The following is a 27245-nucleotide window of genomic DNA, read 5'->3' as shown; positions in this document are numbered from 1 at the left end:
ACATTCTCCCTTTATATAGGGGTATAATCACGCGTCTCTTGATTCACAGCTTCTCCCCTTAGGTAGGGGTATACTCATGCGTCTATTGTTTCACACTTTCTCCCTTAATGTAGGGATATAATCATGCGTCTCTTCTTTCACACATTCTCCCTTTATGTAGGGGTATAATCATGCGTCTCTTGTTTCACACATTCTTCCTTTATGTAGGGGTATAATCATGTGTCTTTTGTTTCACACATTTTCCCCTTAAGTAGGGATATAACAATGCGTCTCTTGTTAAACACATACACCCTTTATATAGGGTATTATCATGCGTATCTTGTTTCACACATTCTCTCTTTATGTTGGGGTATAATCATGTGTCTCTTGTTTCACAAATTATTCCCCTTTTTTAAGGATATAATCATGCGTCACTTGTTTCACACATTATCCCTTTATGTAGAGGTATAATCATGCGTCTCTTGTTTCACACATTCGCCCCTTATGTAGGGGTATAATCATGCGTCTCTTGTTTCACACATTCTCCCTTCATGCAGGGGTATAATCATGCGTCTCTTGTTTCACACATTCTTCCCTTATGTAGGCATATAATCTTGCGTCTCGTGTTTCACACATTCTCCCCTTATTTAGGGACATAATCATGCGTCTCTTGTTTCACACATTCTTCCCTTATGTAGGGATATAATGATGCGTTTCTTGTTTCATAGATTCTCCATTTATGTAGGAGTATAATCACGCGTATCTTGTTTCACACATTCTCTCCTTATGTAGGAAAATAATGATGCGTCTCATGTTTCACACATTCTTCCCTTATGTTGTGGTATCATCATTTGTCTCTTGTTTCACACATTCTCCCTTATGTAGGGATATAATCATGCGTCTCTTGTTAAACACATTCACCCTTTATGTAGGGGTATAATCATGCGTCTCTTGTTTCACAAATTCTCCCTTTATGTTGGATTATAATCATGCGTCTGTTGTTTCACACATCCTCCCGTTATGTAGGGGTATAATCATGCGTATCTTGTTTCACACATTCTCCCTTTATGTAGGTGTATCATCATGCGTCTCTTGTTTCACACGTTTTTCTTTTATGTATGGGTATAATCATGCGTCTATTGTTTCACACATTCACCCCTTATGTAGTGATATAATCATGCGTCTTTTGTTTCACACATTTACACTTTATGTAGGGGTATAATCATGCCTCTCTTGTTTCACACATTCTCCCTTTATGTTGGGGTATAATCATGCATATCTTATTTCACACATTCTCCCTTAATGTAGTGGTATAATCATACCTCTCTTGTTTCACACATTCTCCCCTTTTGTAGGGATATAATCATGCGTCTCTTGTTTCACACATTTTCCCTTTATGTAGGGGTATAATCATGCGTCTCTTGTTTCACACGTTCTCCCTTTATATAGGGGTATAATCATCCGCCTCTTGATTCACAGCTTCTCCCCTTAGGTAGGGGTATAATCATGCGTCTATGGTTTCACACATTCTCCCCTTATGTAGGGATATAATCATGCGTCTCTTGTTTCACACATTCTCCCTTTATGTAGGGGTATAATCATGCGTCTCTTGTTTCACACATCCTCCCTTTATGTAGGGTATAATCATGCGTCTTTTGTTTCACACATTTTCCCCTTAAGTAGGGATATAATCATGCGTTTCTTGTTTCATAGATTCTCCATGTATGTAGGAGTATAATCACGCGTCTCTTGTTTCACACATTCTCTCCTAATGTAGGAATATAATGATGCGTCTCTTGTTTCACACATTCTACCCTTGTGTTGTGGTATCATCATTTGTCTCTTGTTTCACACATTCTCCCTTTGTGTAGGGGTATAATCATGCGTCTCTTGTTTCACACATTCTCCCCTTATGTAGGGGTATAATCATGCGTCTCTTGTTTCACACATTCTTCCTTGATGTAGGGGTTTAATCATGCGTCTCTTGTTTCACACATTCTCCCCTTATTTAGGGATATAATCATGCGTATCTTGTTTCACACATTCTCCCTTTATGTAGGGGTATAATCATGCGTCTCTTGTTCCACACATTCTCCCTTTATGTAGGGGTATAATCATGCGTCTCTTGTTTTACACATTCTCCCTTTATGTAGTGGTATATTCATGCGTCTCTTGTTTCACACAGTCTCCCCTTATGAAAGGATATAATCATGCGTCTCTTGTTTCACATATTCGTCCTTTATGTAGGGGTATAATCATGCGTCTCTTGTTTCACACATTCTCCCTTTATGTAGGGTCATAATCATGCATATCTTGTTTCACACATTCTTCTTTTATGTAGTCCCTTTATGTAGTGGTATAATCATGCCTCTCTTGCTTCACACATTCTCTCATTATATAGGGATATAATCATGCGTCTCTTGTTTCACACATTCTCCCTTGATGTATATGTATAATCATGCGTCTCTTGTTTCACTCATTCTCCATTTATATAGGGGTATAATCATGCGTCTCTTGTTTCACACATTCTCCCCTTATGTAGGGATATAATCATGCGTCTCTTGTTTCACACATTTTCCCTTTATGTAGGGATATAATCATGCGTCTCTTGTTTCACACATTCTCCCTTTATATAGGGGTATAATCACGCGTCTCTTGATTCACAGCTACTCCCCTTAGGTAGGGGTATAATCATGCGTCTATTGTTTCACACATTCTCCCCTTATGTAGGGATATAATCATGCGTCTCTTGTTTGTACATTCTCCCTTTATGTAGGGGTATAATCATGCGTCTCTTGTTTCACATATTCTCCCCTTATATAGGGATATAATCATGCGTATCTTGTTTCACACATTCTCCCTTTATGTAGGGGTATAATCATGCGTCTCTTGTTTCACACATTCTCCCTTTATATAGGGGTATAATCACGCGTCTCTTGATTCACAGCTTCTCCCCTTAGGTAGGGGTATACTCATGCGTCTATTGTTTCACACATTCTCCCCTTATGTGGGGATATAATCATGCGTCTCTTCTTTCACACATTCTCCCTTTATGTAGGGGTATAATCATGCGTCTCTTGTTTCACACATTCTTCCTTTATGTAGGGGTATAATCATGTGTCTTTTGTTTCACACATTTTCCCCTTAAGTAGGGATATAACAATGCGTCTCTTGTTAAACACATACACCCTTTATATGGGGTATTATCATGCGTATCTTGTTTCACACATTCTCTCTTTATGTTGGGGTATAATCATGTGTCTCTTGTTTCACAAATTATTCCCCTTTTTTAAGGATATAATCATGCGTCACTTGTTTCACACATTATCCCTTTATGTAGAGGTATAATCATGCGTCTCTTGTTTCACACATTCGCCCCTTATGTAGGGGTATAATCATGCGTCTCTTGTTTCACACATTCTCCCTTCATGCAGGGGTATAATCATGCGTCTCTTGTTTCACACATTCTTCCCTTATGTAGGCATATAATCTTGCGTCTCGTGTTTCACACATTCTCCCCTTATTTAGGGACATAATCATGCGTCTCTTGTTTCACACATTCTTCCCTTATGTAGGGATATAATGATGCGTTTCTTGTTTCATAGATTCTCCATTTATGTAGGAGTATAATCACGCGTATCTTGTTTCACACATTCTCTCCTTATGTAGGAAAATAATGATGCGTCTCATGTTTCACACATTCTTCCCTTATGTTGTGGTATCATCATTTGTCTCTTGTTTCACACATTCTCCCTTATGTAGGGATATAATCATGCGTCTCTTGTTAAACACATTCACCCTTTATGTAGGGGTATAATCATGCGTCTCTTGTTTCCCAAATTCTCCCTTTATGTTGGATTATAATCATGCGTCTGTTGTTTCACACATCCTCCCGTTATGTAGGGGTATAATCATGCGTATCTTGTTTCACACATTCTCCCTTTATGTAGGTGTATCATCATGCGTCTCTTGTTTCACACGTTTTTCTTTTATGTATGGGTATAATCATGCGTCTATTGTTTCACACATTCACCCCTTATGTAGTGATATAATCATGCGTCTTTTGTTTCACACATTTACACTTTATGTAGGGGTATAATCATGCCTCTCTTGTTTCACACATTCTCCCTTTATGTTGGGGTATAATCATGCATATCTTATTTCACACATTCTCCCTTAATGTAGTGGTATAATCATACCTCTCTTGTTTCACACATTCTCCCCTTTTGTAGGGATATAATCATGCGTCTCTTGTTTCACACATTTTCCCTTTATGTAGGGGTATAATCATGCGTCTCTTGTTTCACACGTTCTCCCTTTATATAGGGGTATAATCATCCGCCTCTTGATTCACAGCTTCTCCCCTTAGGTAGGGGTATAATCATGCGTCTATGGTTTCACACATTCTCCCCTTATGTAGGGATATAATCATGCGTCTCTTGTTTCACACATTCTCCCTTTATGTAGGGGTATAATCATGCGTCTCTTGTTTCACACATCCTCCCTTTATGTAGGGTATAATCATGCGTCTTTTGTTTCACACATTTTCCCCTTAAGTAGGGATTTAATCATGCGTTTCTTGTTTCATAGATTCTCCATGTATGTAGGAGTATAATCACGCGTCTCTTGTTTCACACATTCTCTCCTAATGTAGGAATATAATGATGCGTCTCTTGTTTCACACATTCTACCCTTGTGTTGTGGTATCATCATTTGTCTCTTGTTTAACACATTCTCCCTTTGTGTAGGGGTATAATCATGCGTCTCTTGTTTCACACATTCTCCCCTTATGTAGGGGTATAATCATGCGTCTCTTGTTTCACACATTCTTCCTTGATGTAGGGGTTTAATCATGCGTCTCTTGTTTCACACATTCTCCCCTTATTTAGGGATATAATCATGCGTATCTTGTTTCACACATTCTCCCTTTATGTAGGGGTATAATCATGCGTCTCTTGTTCCACACATTCTCCCTTTATGTAGGGGTATAATCATGCGTCTCTTGTTTTACACATTCTCCCTTTATGTAGGGGTATATTCATGCGTCTCTTGTTTCACACATTCTCCCCTTATGAAAGGATATAATCATGCGTCTCTTGTTTCACATATTCGTCCTTTATGTAGGGGTATAATCATGCGTCTCTTGTTTCACACATTCTCCCTTTATGTAGGGTCATAATCATGCATATCTTGTTTCACACATTCTTCTTTTATGTAGTCCCTTTATGTAGTGGTATAATCATGCCTCTCTTGCTTCACACATTCTCTCATTATATAGGGATATAATCATGCGTCTCTTGTTTCACACATTCTCCCTTGATGTATATGTATAATCATGCGTCTCTTGTTTCACTCATTCTCCATTTATATAGGGGTATAATCATGCGTCTCTTGTTTCACACATTCTCCCCTTATGTAGGGATATAGTCGTGCGTCTCTTGTTTCACACATTCTCCCTTTATGTAAGGGTATAATCATGCGTCTCTTGTTAAACACATTCTCCCTTAATGTAGGGATATAATCATGCGTCTCTCGTTTTACACATTCTTCCTTAATGTAGGGATATTATCATGCGTCTCTTGTTTCACACATTCTCCCTTAATGTAGGGATATAATCATGCGTCTCTCGTTTTACACATTCGTCCTTAATGTAGGGATATTATCATGCGTCTCTTGTTACAAACATTCTCCCTTAATGTAGGGATATAATCATGCGTCTCTTGTTTCACACATTCTCCCTTAATGTAGGGATAAAATCATGCTTCTCACGTTTGAACAATAAACTTCGGCAGTTAACAGTTTCATACAGTTAATTTGTAATATTATCATAGAGTGTACACATAAGTTCGAGCCATAGCGTACAAACGGTAGCAAACTTATTTAGATACAACTTTGCTAATGAGAATAAATCGAAACAAAAAAACTATTTCTAATAGTTTCTAATAATTGGTGGGCTTTAGAACTGATATTGTGCTTTATCCACACAATGTTTGTAATGAAAATGGATAAGTAGTTTTCTATTTTCTTTAGAAATGAGTTGACTTTTAACACGCATAGGGAGTATCCATTTTGTTCACCGTTTAAGGCGGGCACTGGAACACAAATATCCTATCAATTTTTATAAAGCTTTGAATGCAGACTTAATTCAAACGACCTTTACAAAATTTATCGACAATAACATGCTTGTCGGAATAAGATAGCTTACACAGAAAGTTTTGACATTTTATTGACAGCGTGATAACTAAATCATAATAAGCCGTGCATTATTGCGGGAAAAAAACAAATTATAGAAGAAACAAATCTCAACTAATTATGATTAATTTCATCAAAGTAAATATAGAAAGATAGACATATTAAAATATTGTATCTATATAAATTTATTAATTGACACAGATTGCTTGATTTGCCTTGAAAATTAACGTGAATTATTAAAACGGAGATTTTAAAAGGTGTGTTACAATGTTCTGCGAGCTAAGTTTGACAGCAATTGTGTACAGTTTCCGTGAAAATTTATGATCAAGCGATATTTTATCATTCATATTAAATATTTTTATATTTTAATATAACGAAGTGAAACTCCAGCTGCTGGAAAGGATTATTTTCCAGAAACTATTCATACATATACAGTTTATTCATGGTCAATATGACGATGTCTTTCTTGTGCATGAAAATTAAACGGCTTATTGGTTCCAATCCAAGAAACACCGTAAATAAAGTTAATACTACCTTTGAATGTTGAGTCTTGTTAATTATAGTTTTCCGTTTCATGCAGATGATATGTTTACCTAGAAAATTACACTGTTCTTTGTGACTCAAATATAGTTCGCATTCCGTTTATGTACGGTGCTATGTATTTAAGATAGTAACATTTAAAACAGTTAATATAAATAAACCTAATTCTATGTGATGCGTACGTTCGTCTTCCACCGTAAGAGTTCTAGAAATAACCAAATCACAACAGTTATTTCAACCTGTTTACTTTATACATCAATGTTAGTGAACGTGTACAAGCCTTCCAATACTAATATAGGTATACCTTATATTGAATCTCGAGCAAGTTGCACACTGGAATATCAGATGTCTTTTCTTTGAAACAATTAGCAAGATTCATAACGTAATCGTCTTTGAAGTCTTTTATTGCGAACTTCCATTTATAAGTACTATGGAAAGATCATTAAGATCATTTGAAGCGCGTTTGCGTTCATGTTTACATTTGTTTCATTTGTCTCATAATAAGGTTACAAATTAATACTCACAGGAATGGTAATCCTAGCATTGTTAAAGAAGTAACAACTGAAAAACAAGTAATCACTTACATACTATGTTGTTGTTAGCATTTATTCTCACTTAAATATAAATATCCACTTAACAGTTATATACTTTGTTTCGTATATGCATGATTGATGTTTAATAAATACCTTTAATAATTATAATACAACATACTGAAATCCATAACGCTTGATTAGCGACTTATTTGTTTAACCGGTTACTCACACGATTATGTTTGTATAGAAATTTACAAAAGTATGTTCTAACGCCCAACCGGCATATCAATGATTATATTGAAGTGTTTTTACATTCGAAGGTGTGTATTGTTTGAAACGAAACAATAAAAACCCTCGCAAAGTTGGCTAAATTACTGTTATAGAAAGTTTGTATTAATCAGATTTAATAAGACAATATGTTCATGACCATTATTTTCTTTCTTCGACGATATGTTTGTACTTATTTCACATTATGAAAATTTAAAACTAGGTCATGCTCAGCATGTTATAAATTTATTTTGGGTCTATTGTACTGCTTTGTGACATTAAAAGAGTATAACAAGAAACTATAAACCAGCATGTAAATGTTATGCAGTTATGAATTTATATCGGCAAGTAATCGTTTACCGATAGCAATGTTATATTTTGAGTCACAGCAATTGTAACGAAATTTTAGTACCATTAACATTAAGTGCTTCACAAACATAAATGTGTTTACATGTCAAACGGTGTAAACACAAACACTAAGGTTTGTTGTATCACAATAGACTTGTATTGGATTTCAATTGCAACATGTCTTTGTATGACAAATGATGCATAGAATCTTGATCTAAATTGAATACAATACATTTATGTGGACGTTTTTATTTGAACATGTTTGTCATTGAAAAGTACAATTTGAACTCGAATGTTTGTTTTAATGAATGTACAGTATATTATTCCTTGTCTTCATACAATAATAATAATAACAAAACACGATCACACGAGAGGTAAAACATCATAGAATTATGTTTTTCTTTCAAACCCGAAAAGCACATGGTCTGCAACTAAAAAAATGTAATATATCACATAATCATTAAATGCCGAGAAATTATCATGATATTAATGAATTTGATTGTCCAAATATGTTCCTGGGTGCGGTTTGTCTGTACCGATCGTGTTTTTGTCTTATTGGCCAAGTTTCGAGATTTAAATGCGTATTTTGGGCTAGCAAACGTACAATGTTCTCGTCTAATATTAATCAATCACATAGTAAAACACTATTGTGATGGGATTGTTACAATTTCAAAGTAACGAATGCATCCATTCAGTTGTCTATAACTATTTAGAAAAGGTCGTCTTCTCACCTGACTTCTTAAAATCATATTGATTTCATGCGACTCATCATCATCATTTATCAACCATTATTTAATCCTTCTGATGCATACCAAAGAATTACACGTCTGCAATACAATAGCATTTAACAAACATACATGCGTATCAGGAATGTACCTTGAGAACAAAAATACTTCAATGTCTACATAATGATTAAACGGTGATTGAAAGTTAGTGCATGATATAGTCCATGCATTCCTGACCGTTTGCCGAGATTGTTCTCTCCTCTAAACATAGTTGTGTTGCCTCAATTTTGCGGAATGCATGTTAGTGTGGTATATATATCTGTTTGCGTTCCATGTTGGCATATTATGAAAATAGCTTACATTTGACTGTCATGTTCATATACAAACTACAGATATCAAGATAAGGATCAGGTTGTAGTTGACTTCATGAACCTGTATTTATGGGTTTTTGTTAATATTGTTGAGGTTTTTATTTTCTACTTTAAAACACATTTGCGCGGGCATTTCTAAGATGCGTTTTGTTTACAAATTTCATTTCATATCAGAAATGAGTCATTATCATAACTTCAATTACGCGATTGAATGTCACCATCACTTCAAAATTAATGTAGTGTCTCACTAAACCAGCAATGAGTCTTTAAACTATACAACGTTTTTTTTTGTAGTATGCGTATTGGTTTTTTCGATGATATGTATGTTTTTATGTAAACTCTTAATAGTTTCAAATTGACTGCTGATCGTGAGTAACCATATAGTCTGGGAAACGGGGCTTAATACACATGCGTTCAGTGTTTTCCCAGATAAGCCTGTGCAGTACTCACAGGCTTAACAGGGTCGAAACCTTCCGCCTTTAGTGACTTTTTACTAAGAAGAGACTTCCTTTAAACAAATAGTACCATAAAAAGGGAAAACTGTCGTCCCTGATAGTCTGTGCGTAATTCACATTAGAGTTCGGGATTACACTTTCAGCACATGCATGAAGCCTTGTTTTGCTAGAGAGACTTATATTTTGTGCTTTATGTTAGTTTACCTTACAATTGTTAATTAATGCATGTTTTTAATACAGTGTTCATCATTCATTCCTCTAGGTTAATACAAAGAGTTAGACATTAGAATTCCATTTTTTTTAAATACCAATATTTAAATAACATACAATTTCATACAGCAATTTTAAAAGTTTTGGAGTAGATATATGTATGTAACTCGCTTTATGTGCCGCAGCATGGACGGTATATCTGTTGACCGCCTATCGCTGTTTTCCTTCCTGCGTTCTAAATGGTTTCACGAACTCGGATCTCTTAAAAGAATTCATTTATTATATGCAAACAAGTTGTATGAAACTTTTGACTATGAAAATGTTTTAAAATATTGGTTCATTTATGGTTAATTATCAATTGACGGCGGTATAAATGTTCGTGGATATTTCTGAAAATGCGGCTATCGTATACATTTCACATAAATCCTGAATGATGCAGTGATAGTTAATTGACTTTCGTTTCCAAGTAGATCGTGTTTTTTTCAACTTGCTTTCGTGCTATTATAATAAGTTTGATATACTATTATAAATATTATATATGTGCTTGTATATATGGCTTATGTTAACTAATATTGTAGTTCGTTTCGACTACAGTTGTAGATTATGCCATGAAATAGATCTTAAATATCGCGTTCGGTATTAAATATATTGACAAAACGTTGCTTATATCACGAATTTATCATTTAAAAAATCAAATTATTAATCCGGAGATTAAGGTTTTTCCAAAAAGTATTCCATTAAAATTAAATACAGATTCAATTTGATAGCGATGCTTAGTATTTCCCCTATACCTTTTTACGGAAACTGTCAGGACAAAATAGGATACTGCATCAATTCAAGTTCCACATATAGTCAAAAATTTGCAAAACACCGTGCTGTATATATAAAAAACAGCACCATCTTATGCAAGTTTTTGACTATATGTGGTCATTGATTTGATGCAGTATCCTATTTTATCATCTTTTTGTGTCTGCCTATTTCACTATTTAACATGCATATTTGTCACAGAAAAAAGTGCAACAAATGAGGAAATGAAGTATTTATTTTAAGTCAACACTGAAATCTGCATTTAGAAACTGATAAATAGCCATCGTCGAAAACTTGATATTTGACACTTTAATTGAAAAGAACGCCTTTTAAGTACGCATACTATTTTGCCTCTACCAGGGAAATCGACCAACGCTTGTCGGATTTGATATCGTGATTATCGTCCTCTCAATATATTGACAGAGAGATTACTAAATCCTTGTTTGCCGTACATTATTGAGTATGGCAAATCCCATGACAATAATAAATCGCAATAAATGAAAATTCATTAGATCAACATGATATATAAACGGATTTAGAACTACCAATATGAACCCTGTGCAAGCACCTAAGAACATACATGTATCGGTTTTCCGCTGAAAAACAACACAAAACAGCGACTTTACAACAAATGTTATTATCTCTTCGAAAACGTTGCCATTTTTATAGCCATTAACATACTTCTTTTTTGGTCCTTTGAAAATATATAACTTATCGGTTAAGAGACCGTCGATGCTGACTAAACATAATTATTCGACTGTAAACATAACGTTTATATTTAAAGCACATTCAATGTACAAATAGTACATGCATCACTTTTTTGACGACTTTTTAAGGTCGTAAGACATACTAAATTTTTACAGGAAATACTATTTAATATATTCTTGTTTTTTTTAAACAGTTTGTTTTGCGAACTATGTTTGTTTCTTGTTTCAGTGCAAATATCATGAGACTTGTCGAACATCCTTGTATAGTAACATTATTAAACCAAACATAAATCCTCATGCATACAGACACAATTTCAAGGAATCAATATGTATGAGTCCCACTCAGGCAATTCGAATGGGTTTAGAAACCGCGAATCATAACGGGCCCCACATGGGAAAACCTTACAGGACCATTATGGATCAATATCCAAGCCCCGTATCAGTTGCTTTTGGGCCACTTATTTGAAGCATGTGGGGCGCATATAGATTTCAATACTTCAAACTGTATTTAACATCAAGTTTTATCAAACATTTTTGTACACAATATGCCCATATACTAATATGGCGTATTGATATTGTGAGATATTCAGGTGATTGATAAAACATGTAAAGGTATATGCATGTAAAATTACTACCGTCGGTTTTCTTGAGCTGTCGGAAATTTCGTATTTCTATTTCAACTTTGTTCTTATGTCCTGATTGTAATTTTAAGTTAATCGCCACCTTTTTGTAACTTTATGATAACTTAAAACATATTCCTATTCGACGGTTATTACAGACACAATTTCCATTATAAAAGTACGCATCCCTTAAAGCGTAATTCGTATTTGCTTTGTTAATGGATATATAAATGGATATGAAGGTATATTATGATTATTAATAGGCAAAATGCAACCCCTAGCATGATTTTAGATCTTGTCGAATTAACTCCACTTATAATCATTTTAATGTATCCTATAAAAAAGCTCTAACTGCTAAAGTAACATGTTCGCCAAGTAATAAGTACAAAAGGGAAACCATTTGATTTTTTTAATGCAAATTATTGAAAAGAGTTATACCCCGTGTTTATCATGAAAAGCCAACGCATTTAGCCAGTCATATTTAACAATGATTATCCAAAAATGAAACTAACAGTTATCACAAAGTGAAAGCTGATTTGAATTGTGCTAATAATATGTGAATACATTTTCATGTCCTTTAAGATGTTTCCAATTTTATAGGTTTAACGAGTCTGCAAATGTCTTGAATTGAATAAGCAATGCATTGAGAATAATATAATACATGTATTCTGATTTATTATATAATAATGATACTGAACGCAAAGCAATGGCACCTCAGGAACAATACTAAGTCACGGTCAGCGCAACCGTCAAGTAGGTCAAATAGCACACAGTTTCAATGTAGTAGAAGTAGGAGAGAAAATTAACTGGGATCTCAAAGTAAAACAATCAAACATTCAAACAGTTCAATACCGCTGCTATCAGAGATCCTTGTTTCGAAAAAATCTAACTTTTCAAAAACTGTTTATCATTTGTAATGGAAAAGGCCAAGCAGTGAAAAAGAAAACGGTTCATTTATTTAACCAAATGAAAAACTAAAACAAAGCACAGTCAGAAGCCTGCCTTTTCATCATTCGCTTGGCGTGTGTAAAATTAAAAATATACGCTTGTTGGTATGATTTGCACGTTAACAAAATGTATTCTGCCGTCATCCTACTAGAATAACTATCAGTGGAATGTTAATCTAGGCTTACAAAGGTACAAAGGTGGAGGTAACAAAGTGTTTTTTTGTGTTTTCTCGGTCCATCAAATAAGCCGTGTTTATCGGTGTTTGTGAAACTTCATATAGTTTCTATTAAATAAACTAAAATTATGTTGAACGTGAATTAGAAATGAATACTTCACTTCACATTAAAGCTGAACTCGTTACAACGTTCAAATATTGTTATGGCTGATTATAAAATATATATATATATATATCAAGATAAGGATCAGGTTTTAGTTTATTTCATGAACCTGTGTTTATGGGTTGTTTGTCAATATGTTTGACGTTTTTATTTTCTACATTAAAATACATTTGCGCGGGATTTTCTAAGATGTGTTTCATCAACAAATTTCATTTTTATCAGAAATGAGTCATTAGCATTTATAACAATAACTTCACTTACGCGATTGAATGTTTTATGTTGTATCTGACTTTACAACAGCAATGGCTCTTTACACTATAAAACGTTTCTTTATAGTATGCACATTGGCTTTTCGATTAAATCTCTGTGCTTTGTTTACTCATTATAAAGTTTCACATTGACTGCTGATTGTGGGAAACCATATAGTCTAGAGAAACGTAGCTTAATAAATTGAGTAAATTGTTGTCCCAGATAATCCTGTGCAGTCCGCACAGGCTAATCAGGGCTGAAACATTCCACCTTAAGTTAATGTTTACTTAGAAGAGACTTCCTTTAAACAAATTGTAATAAAAAAGTAAACTGTCGTCCCTGATAGTCTGTGCGAAATGCACATTCTTATTTGGTACGACACTTTGAGAACATGCATGAAGCCTTGTTTTGCTAGAGAGAGACTCATACTGTGTTTTTGTTTTTATTTTAGTTTACCTTACAATTGTGAATTAATGCAAGTATGTTGTTAGCACGATGTTCATCTTTCAATAGTTAAACATAAAAAATGCATTTTCCTAAAACAAATATAAATAATTAAATTACATAAAACATAATAAGGCACTTTTAGAGTTTTGGAGTAGAAATATACTGCTTTATGTAAGTCGCTTTATGTGGCGCATCAAGGACGGTACATCTGCTGACTGCCTATTGTTGTTTTTCTACCTACGTTATGAGTGGTTTCACGAACTTGGATCTCTATATAAAGAATCGAAATCGGCTTATTCAAACTTTGGCAAAATGTCAATTTTCAAAAGCGGGTGTCGAAGATTCTGAAAAGAATTAATTTATTATATTCAAACAAGCACTTATGACTATAAAATGTTAAACATATTGGTTCAATATTTATGCATACTATTTTAAACATCTCTACCGCAGGAATCGATCAACGCTTGTCGGAATGTGATATCGTTCTCGCAATTTATTGACAAAGAGATTACTAAATCCATGTTTACCGTACATTTGGATGTATGGTATAACCCGTGATAAAAATAATCTCAATAAATAAAATTTCATTAGATCAAACTCTGTTCAATCAATTTAGGACATATATGTATCAGTTTTTTGTGCAATAAAACACAAACACACAGACTTTACAATGTTAATTTATAGGTGTGTTATAAGGCTCTAAATGCTGCTTTAGCGTAAATATTGAAATGTAAACATTATGTTTATATTTAAAGCACATAAAATGCACACATAGTACATGCAGAACTTTTTGGAGGACTGTTTCAGCCGTTAAACCAATAAATGCTAGTTTATATACGATTGTTATTAAAAGTTAGTTTGGGACAGTATGTTTGTTTCATGTTTTAGTGTAAATATCATGAGACTTATCGAACATCATAGTGTAGTAATAGAATGAGACGTGGAACATGTAAATCCTTATAAATACAGACACAATTTCAAGGAAGCAAGATAATGGGCAGCCCATATGGGTATAATATGGGCAATCCGAATGGGTTTTGAACCTAGAATAATAATAGACCCCATGTGAGAAACCATAGCGGACTGAAGTGGATCGATATCTGTTCCCAAATGGGCCTTATTATCAACTTGTTGTCTGCATGTGGGTCGCATATAGGCTGCAAATATGAATGTTGTTTAGAGCTATCCAGAATAAAACTTATAACAGCATATTTCAAGACTTCAAATTTATTTACAACCATATTTTTGGCATGTGGTGGTTTCGACTGCAATTAAAATCCATTTGTTGTAATGATTTTGGACACTGTATTCTTGTCACAGTCTTAAGCTTGTTGTCTCGCATCATTCTGAACCTCCTAGTGTGTAAATTTGGTTAGAAATCTCGGAAAGTAAACTACAGGACTATAAGCAAATACCTTAAATATTGACGAAGAGCATAAAATGTCTTCATGGTCAGTGTACAAGTCCAACGTAGTTTCACAAAATAACACAAATTGTAAACATTGAAATCTTGTAAACATATTAAACATGTAACAGGGAACAGGGTACTATCAAATAAAACATATTATCCAAAGTTATTTACACACAATATGTGCTTGCACTTGTATGGTGTAGATGTAAACAATTTTCATTTTTTTCTTCACTATTGGGGCTGCCAGAAGTTCCGTACTTTAAACTCAATTTTGTGCTGCTGTTCTTGGATATTGTAAAATCTACATGGTCCTATGTATAGAACAAAGGGCACACATTAAACGCGTTGAGTATTAGATGAAGATGTGACGATAAAAATAACTTACAATCGCGTAATAACAAACGTTCGCAATCACAATACACTGGTGGAAAACGAATACTTTAAATTCAGTTTTCCGAGCTGTGCTGTATAATGGGCTCCTTAATTGAAGTATCCGTGCACGTTTATATACAACTGCCCTTTAAGGGATCTTATGGGTTGAACATGAATTAGCTCCTATATAAATGTCTATGTATAGGTAGATGTGACCGATATTGGTTAAATATAAGACAGCAAAATGTGTCTCATATGCGCTTGTTGGATTTCCAATTAGTCCTTTTAAGTTATAAATGACGTGTTTTTTCGTAACCTTAGAAAAACGTATAACTTACAAGAAAATCATATGCGACGACTTTTACAATGTTCATAATTTAAGTACGCATAACCGATATCGATAACTATAATTGCTTTGTAAATACATTATGCTCGATCGTGTTGAATGATCTCCATTTAATTTGTTTTGAATGTATATATAAACTCGACTGAACCCTTTCCCACTCAGAAGCAAAGTGAAAATGGCTATGTACAAACATCATAAAACCAGGATAGCATGCGAGTAACTCGCAGTCTTTTCAGGTTTAATGCTGTTTGCTACTCATCAGAATCTAAGGGTTGGAAGTGAAACCTTTTAAACTTAAATCTAGTAAGAAAGGTCTTGAATTAAATCAAAATTTCTAAGGGACTACAAATGCGTCTGACTCAAAATACTAATCTAAGTGGGAAATGGTTAAGATGGACGCAATGTTTCACTTACAAATGGGGAACAATTTGAATTTGTGACCGCAAACACTTGTTAAGAGTTACATCCCGTGTCAATCACAAAAAGCTAATGCTAATACATTAAGCCAATCGTATTTCAAAATATTTCAAAATATTATCAGAGATGAAACTTACAACGATCTCAAAATGAAGTCAATTTGAATTCTGCTGATACTTTGTTCATGTTCTTTCGAGATGTATAGATTTTAATAGTTAATACCAAAGTCTACCAATGTCTTCACGTTTTATAGGCAATCTCTTTGAGCAAAATCATTCTGATTAAATAATAATACTATACGCAGAACACTTGAGGCAGAGGAACAGTAGAAAGTCACCGTTAAGGCAAACTTTTAGTCGGCCTATTAGAACCTTGTTTTAAATGTAGTAGAAATAAAATAGATCGTAAACTAAGATCTCAAAGTGATGCAACCAAACAATCCAGTGTATTCCATTTTAATACAGAATCAGTTGGATAGTTACAATAATCCTACTCCAAGCTATGTGACTCTCCGTGTCGCTTGCAGTTACAAGTTTTCAAGACTTTATTATTGGTCAATTACATACTACAAATCACTGCTTAAATTGGCAATACAGATATGTAATTAAGTATATAAGATAAAGCCCGGAAGTGTCAAATGAAAACCGTTAGTTATTTTACCAGATGAAAAACTAAAACAAAACACAGCAAACTGCCTGTTCGTTTGATTGTTCGCTAGCCTTGTGTAAAATATTATTATATTAACCAGCTATTTTTTGTAGTTACATGGTTGATGATGAGATCATAATAACGTTTAAACATTTGAACAATTACCAAATCAGCTTGTTTTAATTATAAACAAGTTGGCCTTATTGATTCTTCCGTCATCCTACTAGAATAGCTATAAGTGGGATGTTAAAAAAAATATATGATGCATTTATAAGCATTAGTATAACACTGTCCTGTTTTTTTCGTCGTCTTAAATGTTATATTTGCAAATCCTCGTTGACGGTTGGGTGTATTCCGTTGATTTCCGTTATTTTTTTTTAAGTTAAAGATTTTTCAAAGTTAAAGAAACGTTTACTAATTCATTAAGGATTTTCAGACAGTTCAAGTTGTTAACCCTCGATCATTTGTTTTTCATAAACATTGAACTATAAACAACACCCTTACGAACCGAAATATTATATAAAAAATACTTATTTTGCAATATTTTAATATTTTATAAATAAATACCATAAGTATTCATTGATGACTGAAAATGAAGTGTATCAAGTGGAATCAAGCAAATAAAAACACCCGAGTGTTGTGAGCTACCCTTTAAAATCCAGAAAAATCAAGTCGTAAATTAATAAACAAATAATTTCTATAAAAATAAAAGCAAAAAGAAAATCCAAATTTGAGCACAGACATTTTCTTCAAAGTATCTTTGACTGAAAGATAAAAAAATAATTTAGTTTCACCGCACACAATTTAAGTTCAAGCTAAACTTGCTATGTTACCCACGTGTGAATAAATGAATAAACCATAATCGTGCTGCAATCAATTCATTTAAATATTGCATCAATGTTTTAAACATATCGTTTTTGTTTTACGCTATCATGAACACAAGTATGAGTACAAGTATGAATAACATATATTAAAACACATGTAAATGAAAGCTATGGTACATAAACTCATCAATAAATAATTCCCAAAACCTTGGAATTTAAAACACGGTTTGTATAATGTATAAGACCGGAGACATTTGGGTAATAAATGACTTTATTCTTACATATATATTTCTTGTGCATTTATTTAGTTAGTTATTTTCAACACAATACTATTTCGGATAGTCTAAAAGAAGTTTAATAGCAAAAACAAAATCGATAAAAATAGTTTGCCTTCAACGGAAATCAAACCATGTGATTTTCGATGCTAAATCGTATACGTTTCCCGTTTCCCCTACATCACATAAGCATTCGGTGCCGTTAGGTATTTTATACAAAAACATTTTTTTTTTAATTTGGAAGTATCGTAGATTTACGCACATTCTCGGTGACTGTACTGGGTAACGGATATGAAAAGTCCATCGTACACGAGGTTAATTGCAGTTAACAGCATTATTACACTCAAGTCAGCAAAGGTTCACAAAAATAACAATACAAAAAAAGATACAAGAAACTAAACAAAATAAAAATCATTAATACGAGTACCAATGGTTAGTTGTGGTCACATATCATTAAAACATGTGCATTCATTTGAAAAGTACGCCTTAGTAATACACAGCGTTTCGGAAACGTTTTGTGTAATTCTATTCCGGCATGTCCACGTGCAAATCAGTCACCTGTCCTGTCATCTCTTCCGTGCATCTAACTAAAATTTCTGTGCCACCAAATATCATCTCAACATGCACCGATCCGTCCGGTCCGTAAACTGTAAGCGGAACAGAAAACGACCCGATCTTCTTGCATCCTTCATCTGTGTTAAACTCCGGGTCGCTATCAGGAGTTGCATAGATATCCATTGAAATTTCATCCTGATCTTCGGTGCTTGGCGAGTACACTTTTTCTGATTGTGATGTGCCTAAAACAAGCGAATCGCCTTTTCTAACGAGTACGTCAAATACATCCATGCATTTTACATTACCATCTTGGTCAATGTACTGTTTTTCTATGGGATGTTGTTGACTATCAAAGTCAACTTCAACGTCAGTTCCATACGTATATTTTGCAATACGCTGTGTAATGGCATCCGGGTTATGACCGAAGATTACAGCTCCTTTTAGGACTGCTAGGCCAGCGTCTTGTGGAATAATGACGCTCAAATGCGCAAACGTCTCGGTTATTGCCTGTTGCAACATCGGACTTTCAGAATACCCACCGACCATCAGAATCGCTTCAACCTCAGCATTGACTGGCTCTTCTAATAGTTCAGTAATGTGATTCACAATACTTTCTATTGAGTCTTCAAAGAATGATTTGGCAATCGCGGCGTCAAAGCGTAGCTTTTCCTTAATCATCTTAATCTAGGACAGAGAAGCAAAACCGCTAAGCATTAATAAGATTTACACATACTGTCTAACGTCAGTTTTAAAACCTGTATATAATGTAATTATTAAAGTAAACTAAATTTACCTGTGAGTTATACTCAGATCCCATGATTTTATCCTTCAGAGTTTCGTCAGTCCTTTTTTCAACAAGTTCCAAGAGTGCAATCGGCAGCTTGATTGTAACGGAATCCGTCATGTCCGGCTTTATAACTCTTTTCTTTATTTCGAAATCTCGAAGGAGTTCTATATAATCTTCCATGTTTTCATTTATGAACTCTTCAATAACTTCTTCACCTAATATTCCATAAAATAAGCATCAATTGTTAGTACACCATGAAATTACTAGGCATTATGCGTAAAACAAGTACCATTTAAAAATGTGAGAGAGCACATAAACTTTATTATATTGAACTAATTATTAACATGGAAAAATACATGCATATTCAATAAGCATGCATAAAGTATGTAGGGTAGGGTGTCCGCCTAACGACTGGTAGGTCATGGGTTCGATCCCACCTGTTGGAGCGTTCTTTAGATATTACCCAACGATTCCTAGTACTTGGTCTACCCAAGAAAAGAACTTGAAAACCTGTCAATAGGTTTTAGACTTTCGTTGCAATCGAGCTTAAATAAGTAGGTTGCAACTTAGCAAATATTATCACTAATACGTACAAAAAAAGTACACGTTCAACCTGTAAAATTCGACATTGAATTGTCATTTGATGTATCAGTAGAAACCTTTAAAAATATTGCATATTACGGTAAGAAGGTGGCTTGCATACTGTAAACTATAAGAAATTAAATTTCATACATTATTAGGGTTTACGTATATTCAAAACACACTTTGATTCGATTTATAATAGACCAAGCGAGAAATACCTTATACTTTTAAATTTTGCAATCTATACATTATGTGTTTGTATGTAACCTCAAAGCTAATATGTTCAGCATGTATAGCTATGATATTGTTAAGTAAGTTTAAATTACCTGCATGTCCCCTAACAATTCCATGAACGTATCATCAACTTGCGTTCCACCCCATGCTCCTCCGGTAGCTTTATAGACTTCTTTCAATGTGCCATAGTCACCAACTTTGTGAACAGTTATATCAATCGTACCCCCTGAATTACAGTGAGAGATTCTCGTACAATTGCTTCAGAAATACTTTGAATATTTACGGTGTTACAAAAGGATTAGTTATATGCATGTACACATTGTGTTAGTTTAGATCAATTATTTCTGTTAGCCATATTGATAAAAAGTCGGAAAACTGATTTCGTACTTAAAAACATTATTTGCATACATGTTTTATATCGTTACACGACAAACAACTTAGATCATTCCTTCGAAGTTTACCTTAAAAATCGTGAATTTATTTAACTTACCTCCTGCGTCAAGCACCAAGTACACTTGACCTTCTTCAAACGCAGAAAGGCTGCTGATACCTCGATCGTCTTTGCATACTGGCAAATGTCGACATAACAAGGATGCTGCTTCGGGTTCAAGTGCAATCGAAAGTGAATCACCCGAAATGCCTCCCTAAAGTGCAAATACTTGATAATGGAATCAAACTCTGATCCCTATCATCTATTTCCATTTATGTAAAAATGTTTATAAATGAAAAAAAAAAAATTCACTTAACCGTAGAATGAATGCGCATTTCACACTGTCCGTTTACATGATATACCTATTTTCCGGCAAAACTATTAATCTAGTACATGATCATACAGATAGCTCAATAATGTATCCGTACGCTGCAATATCACAATGTATTTAAAGGTGTATTACTTGTCAAAATAACTAGTTTAAACAATCAAAATGTTATTTTAATGCAGTTTCGTGATTATATTATGTCAATATACCATGTTATCATGGTTGCAATGATGTTGAGCACGTGATCCAAAACATAATAGCATCGTCAATCGCTTTTGTAAATAATGACAAGGGTGGCATTTGTCAATAAGTAAAGGCTTGCAATATGAGAAGAATCAATTTTTTTTTCAGGCGAAAACAAACGAGGCAGGTTAAAGCCAATCTATCAAATAAGTCAAACTCATGGCAAACATATTACTAATAACCCCCTTTTTGCCATGAAAATGGACCAGACCTCAAACTAAATAGGGTTTGCTGAATAATTGCTCTGCTTGATAACTCCCAGTTCGCACGTTCGGCCACTGTTACTTTTTTAGTATAATGTTGCGGACTTATGGTTACTAATTAGATAGCAGATAGAAACTTGGTACTAAAAGCTTTTGATGTCTAGTAATTAGATTTGCACAGCCACATAACTCGCTTTGTCGCGAAATTTGTTAGACCAAACACTCTTTTAAAAGTTCTATTTACATTAATAGTACGAATTTCAGTAATAAGGGCCGAACAGGTAAACTACCAAGGACAGGGGCATTTTACGAGATGTTGTGTACGCACAATTTTGATGTAAAATAGTAGACAAAAAAACCGGATTTGGATTTCCAGTCGGATTTAATGAATTAAAGGTATTCCAACCATACACAGACTAAACGCATATTTCGATTTTTCATTAATAGCTTGAATGCACAAAAATACAAAATTAATTAAGGAAACATATGTGGATCGAATGTATATACCATTTCATTATGGGGTTACTTATCGGTATAATATTTCTGAATTGTCTCGACTCTGGACGTTTCTTATCCTCTTAAACAATAATGTTTTGACAATTTATCAAGTCAGGTAAATTTTATTGACAAATACATAGGTACATAACCAAACCACATACATAAGACATGTAATCATATTGTGAATAAATAACTGCAGTAAGCGTTAAAGCTATCGCCAAGGGTGTTTAATGGTTGCGTTTTTACTCTTAATTTTGATTCCTACTAACTATTTGCGAAATGGAGAATCGTTGATAAATTATCGTCTTTTATTGAAAAAAAGACCTTTTCAGCCGCACGGCGCATGAAAGACTTTGCTGCATCAATCCATATTGCCGGAATTGTGATGATCCAATGTATTTCTTCATCATCAAGGAAGTCTGCAGCTATCCTTTGGTAAAAGGTACTCATCGCGTCTTCCTTCAAGCTCCTTGAATTCAAATACTAGTTTAACTTCATATTTGCGACGTGTTAAATGTATAGCTCTAAACAAAGTTCATGCTTTTAAATTGTCAAAGTACGGATTAGATACTGATTAAGCATTTATTATCGCTTCAGACATTTTGTTTTTGAAATTGGCCAGACTTGTATAATGCCCTCTATTCGGTGTTTACATCATTATTTGTCACAACTATGAAATAAAAGTGGGGTGCACCGTGCATGTTTTTAGGTAATCAAGTTCTATTCAACACATTTTTTTTCAAATCACTTTTTTGGCAATGAATTGTATATGGATGATGTTATAATGTATGTACACTAACAAACAAACTGATAATTACACTTTATATTTAAGGGAATAATAAAGTTTATAAATTATATTGAACCATTGAAATAAATTAAAAAAATAAACACATTACACATATTTATGGGTATTAAGAGTTAACATATATTCTCTTAGTTTAGTTATTGAAATTTTTTTTGTACACTTTTCAGACATGCAATACATGTAGATATAGGTTTGATGTTTATATGAATACAATTGCTTGTACTTTTAATACAGTAACCAAAACTTTATCAGCTTAAATATAAACAATCCCATAATCGATAAATTTACCGCCGCCTTATTGGCTATCACGTGACCCGCCACCATTACTGTACTGAAGAATTGTCAGATTACACCGTAAACATAGTGTACATCGCTTCTTTCCAATAAACAGTATTTTTTGAATTCGCACAGAAGGATTGAAAAATAATTAATGATGTAACAAAGTTTCGATATGTATCTCATCGTTCATCAATAGAAGTTAAATAAGAAATATAGGCGATATATTAATAAAGTATGTGTCTCTGCAAGAATATTTAGTGAAATAACGTAATGGTTAAGGCTGAGTTACCTTTTTTAAGCACATCTTTCAGCAATGCCTTTGCCTACTTTTTTTCTTCATAGAATGTTATTATTTAATGATAATTAAAAAGGTAATATCAATATATTAAGTCTGAAGCAAACTTTGTGTTGTAAGCGTACATAGTGCCGGCGATATTAATTGAGAAGCTTTGACATATTTAAGGCCGATGTAAACAATTTTTTGTTTTAATAAAAATAAATATTTACCCGAGAAAAAGTGAAAAAACCGTAAGAGCTGGAAGCGTTCTTCCTCTTACGTCCTCAAGTTCTGTGCTCTCGTGTAATTCCACAAGTTCGTCATCCTTTAATCAGTGTTTTTATGTTTATTGCAAGTAATATTTTTAAAAGGTCAGCACGTATACCTGCATATATACCTACCTTCTTTTTTCTATTACGAGTGGATGAAAAAGTTTTTTTCATTTAAAGCATAATAAAACTTGTATTCGTTGATAATATAACATTCGTACCTATATATAAATTAACACTTTGGAAGGCTGTCAACATATCTTGTATCGCGCCTGGCAAATGGATACTTAATCGCAACTCGTATATACAGACCCTGTCAAATCTATTGCTTAATATGATGATATCGTTTCAAAACCTAATTGAGGCCTCTTTTAACTTCTTTATGCCTGATTATCAATCTTAATATAGTGATTTGTACAGTTTGCTTGTGGTTTATGTTTCGAGTCATCGATTAACGTCATATCTTTTGTTTCGACCCTAACTGGAAATGTCGTTTTGGTTCATTTGTTTAATATGTTTAGAGCAATTGACTGCCTTTTTAAGACAGTACATTATGGTACATATAATGTTTCACTGATGATGCTCGTTACATGTATCAATCCTGCAACGCAAACTGTTGAAATAGTATATGTTTACTAATATACAAATTGCACTAGCACTATAAGTGTGTATGCCTAACAAAAAAGACTTACTTCGTCCCATAAATCCATCTTAAATCTGTGGAAGTAGAACCAATCTTTATCCTCTTCACTCTCAGCTAAATCGCAATATTTCTTTTCAGCTTCAAACCCGATCGCTTCCAGTGTTTCGCCATCGGTCTGAATTAGTATGCATGTTGGACCTGCATTGCATCGGTATCGAAAGTTATCATACAAACTCACAATGCAGTAATATAATCAAGTACGAAAATGTGTATCTATAGTAACTTCATTTGGCTAGAGTGGTGTAGTTTAAAATGAAACCTTTCCAATGAAGGTTGTTGTATTGAAAGCCATTTACTTATAGAGACACTATATAGTTATTATCTGGGCACAACCTGTACGTGGTGTGTTTGGACACATTACGAGAACGCTCCTCAAATAAGTATAAAGCCTGGACGGAAATGTTTGATACAGTGTGGGCGACGGTTTTCAATTAAGGGAACAATACCTTTTAAAGAAGACAGTTGTCCGCCTCTCCAAATCTTGGCTTCCACTTTTGTTGGGTCCTTTTCAAAGTCGTGCCGAAACGAAAATGTCCATCCAGAGTAAGTGGTCCCGAAGTCAATCGCAGCAACAATAAGTGGTTGCGCTTTTGCCTGAAGTAATACATGGTAAAAAACACTGCATTAATGATACCAAAACGTGATACACGTGCCCATACAATTGTGAATCATCGACTCATGTTTACTCCAACTCCGGAATTATCAATCCAAAATAGTATCTGATTGCACTACATTATGACAATAAATTGTTTAAGATATACCTATAACGTCTTAACCATTTACGCTGGGACACGAACTGTTATAACAAACCAGGCGTGGGAAACTGATATGTTAGATTTTAAACTATAAGAACGTAAAACGAGTATTATTCAACAATTGACATTTTACCGCAGGCAGTTTTCAATGTACAACTTTTTACACACAGTAGTAATGCAAACTTTTACCTTTGTTCTATGTTGTTATGTTATTTAGATAGATGTGTGAGTAGTTCTTCTAATACGTATGTGTAAGAAATCGATGTTATAATTAATATCAACGTAATGCGTTGTCGTTTTCTGTTTAAACTATAGGAATAATTACTGCCGTAACGCCCGATCGCGTATGTTGTAAAAGATAAGAAAGTACCTAGACAGATTACAATTTTGTCACCGTTGAGTCCTGTTAGAATTGGTCTGCGTGGAGGAAAACAGAAAACCGTCGTCCATCATAACCCGTGCACTTATATATGTTTGAGTGTATGTACGAGTGTGTGTGACAAAGTGGTTCAAATCCTAAATAATACAATGCCTCACTTTACAATATATTACATCCGATAAGAACGCTATTAATGACACACCACCCAAACAATCTTAAGTTTACCAAATGCGGCTAATTGATAAACTTAACCCATATAAATCTGCCAAGCATGCGAGGTCTCATAAATCCATATATTTATGCAATAAATTTTAAACTCTTCTATTCTTATAAGATATGTCGTCTACTGAATGTAATAACTAGGGTAACTGGCATTTTTTGAATTGTTCAGGAATTAATATTTTCCGACATTTTCTGAAACACAGTAAGAGCGCTTACGTTATTTTTTTGCATTCAAATATTTCAGTGTTGAAAACATGGTAACAGCTCCTTTCTTAAATTGTTATTGTTTAAAAAAAAGACATATCAATTTGGAGTTTTGTTTCGTTTTCAAGTGTTATAATACTTTTTACTTTCAGAAAATGGCATGTTTTCGTAATGTCAATTTCGAAAATTTGGTTAAAAAATTATTTTTACCAAAAAGGTTGACTTAATATTTTAACAGTTGATGTATGTCACCTTACTAAACACAAAAATGGGGAAAAAAGTAAAAATGTATAAAAATGTCAGTTACATGACTTATTACAATTCAGTAGACGATGTGTTATAGACAGCACTAATGAGTTTGTTTTCGAATCGACCTAATTCATGATAATTTATTATTTCCTTTTGTCATTATTTATTTATTAAAGGCTCTTATTTGCAAGATAAAGTTTAATAATCGTTAAACAATATATAACTATTTATGACGAAAATGTACAGCATTTTATTTAATTATACTTAGTTTTGCCAGAAAAAAAAGCTTTAACCCATTTATAGCTATTATTGAGAAAAGTGTACAACAATTAATTCAATTATAATTACGTGTTGTTTTTTCTGAATACATTCGTGTAAATGAAAATTATTATAACAGGCGATATTCTTTTGAAAATAACGCAAAAAGGCGCACTGCATATATGAGCACATGCCAAGTATGAACGATTATGTATTATTTTAGTTTTAAAAAGATGTATATCGCCTTAAGAAATATTAACTACTACATGATAGCACTATATTAAGGAGCTGCATTTTTATTTACACCTCGCGTATTTGCAGTTAGCCATTTATAATTTACTTACCAGTTCGGGACAACATATGGATAAGCTGAACTTTAAACATATCAAGTAAAATCAATCTTCAGTAATATAATTATCTTTCTTATTTTTATATATCGAAGTTATTTAAATCACTCGACTCTGCTATTATCTACAACATGTTTATTCTTGGTTGACTATAATCGTTTAAATTTCAGATTGTTAGTTTCAAAATCCCCATTTGCATGATACAGTGTAGTTTGTGATTAAAAATATATATCTTACCATTTCCTCTGTTTAAATCCTTGTCACAAAACTAAGCGCCTTGTCAACGTTCTATGTAATTCAAATTCAAATCTTTAAATGCAAGCAAATTGTTTGACTAGTTTGCCATAGTCGCCATGTTATTAACTACCAGAGCAAATAAAATGCGCGAGTGCACGAATAATAAAAGGCGGAAGTAAATTCCGTTCCAAGTATTAACTTATAGCATGTTAAAAACTACCAGAACAAATGAAATGCGCGAATGCAAGGGTAATAGAAGCGGAAGTAAATTGTGTTCCTATTATTAACTGTTATCACGATATTCAAATACTATTTTTTCATTATTTTTTATATCTTGTTCATGCTTGACAGTAAACGATGTATCATTCGAGT

General features: G+C 33.7%; 2 protein-coding genes across 2 annotated transcripts; both read right to left on the bottom strand.

Moving 5' to 3' along the window:
• Nucleotides 1–18007: 18007 nt before the first annotated feature.
• On the bottom strand, nt 18008–19582 carry LOC127879728 (heat shock 70 kDa protein 12A-like). Its single transcript, XM_052426743.1, has 2 exons — nt 19378–19582; nt 18008–19268 (listed from the first exon to the last, which is right to left on the bottom strand). The coding sequence occupies exons 1-2, from the start codon at nt 19549–19551 to the stop codon at nt 18555–18557; spliced, it is 888 nt and encodes a 295-aa protein (XP_052282703.1). The 5' UTR covers nt 19552–19582; the 3' UTR covers nt 18008–18554.
• Nucleotides 19583–20283: 701 nt separating this feature from the next.
• On the bottom strand, nt 20284–27013 carry LOC127879727 (heat shock 70 kDa protein 12B-like). Its single transcript, XM_052426742.1, has 6 exons — nt 26874–27013; nt 24669–24816; nt 24212–24360; nt 23481–23575; nt 20678–22358; nt 20284–20413 (listed from the first exon to the last, which is right to left on the bottom strand). The coding sequence occupies exons 1-5, from the start codon at nt 26874–26876 to the stop codon at nt 22154–22156; spliced, it is 600 nt and encodes a 199-aa protein (XP_052282702.1). The 5' UTR covers nt 26877–27013; the 3' UTR covers nt 20284–20413; nt 20678–22153.
• Nucleotides 27014–27245: the final 232 nt, after the last annotated feature.

The sequence above is a fragment of the Dreissena polymorpha genome, chromosome 4 (assembly GCF_020536995.1).
Source record: "Dreissena polymorpha isolate Duluth1 chromosome 4, UMN_Dpol_1.0, whole genome shotgun sequence".
In the NCBI taxonomy this organism is placed as follows: Eukaryota; Metazoa; Mollusca; class Bivalvia; order Myida; family Dreissenidae; genus Dreissena; species Dreissena polymorpha.
The sequence above is the reverse complement of the archived record's forward strand: the minus strand, read 5'-3'. Positions and strand labels throughout refer to the sequence as shown.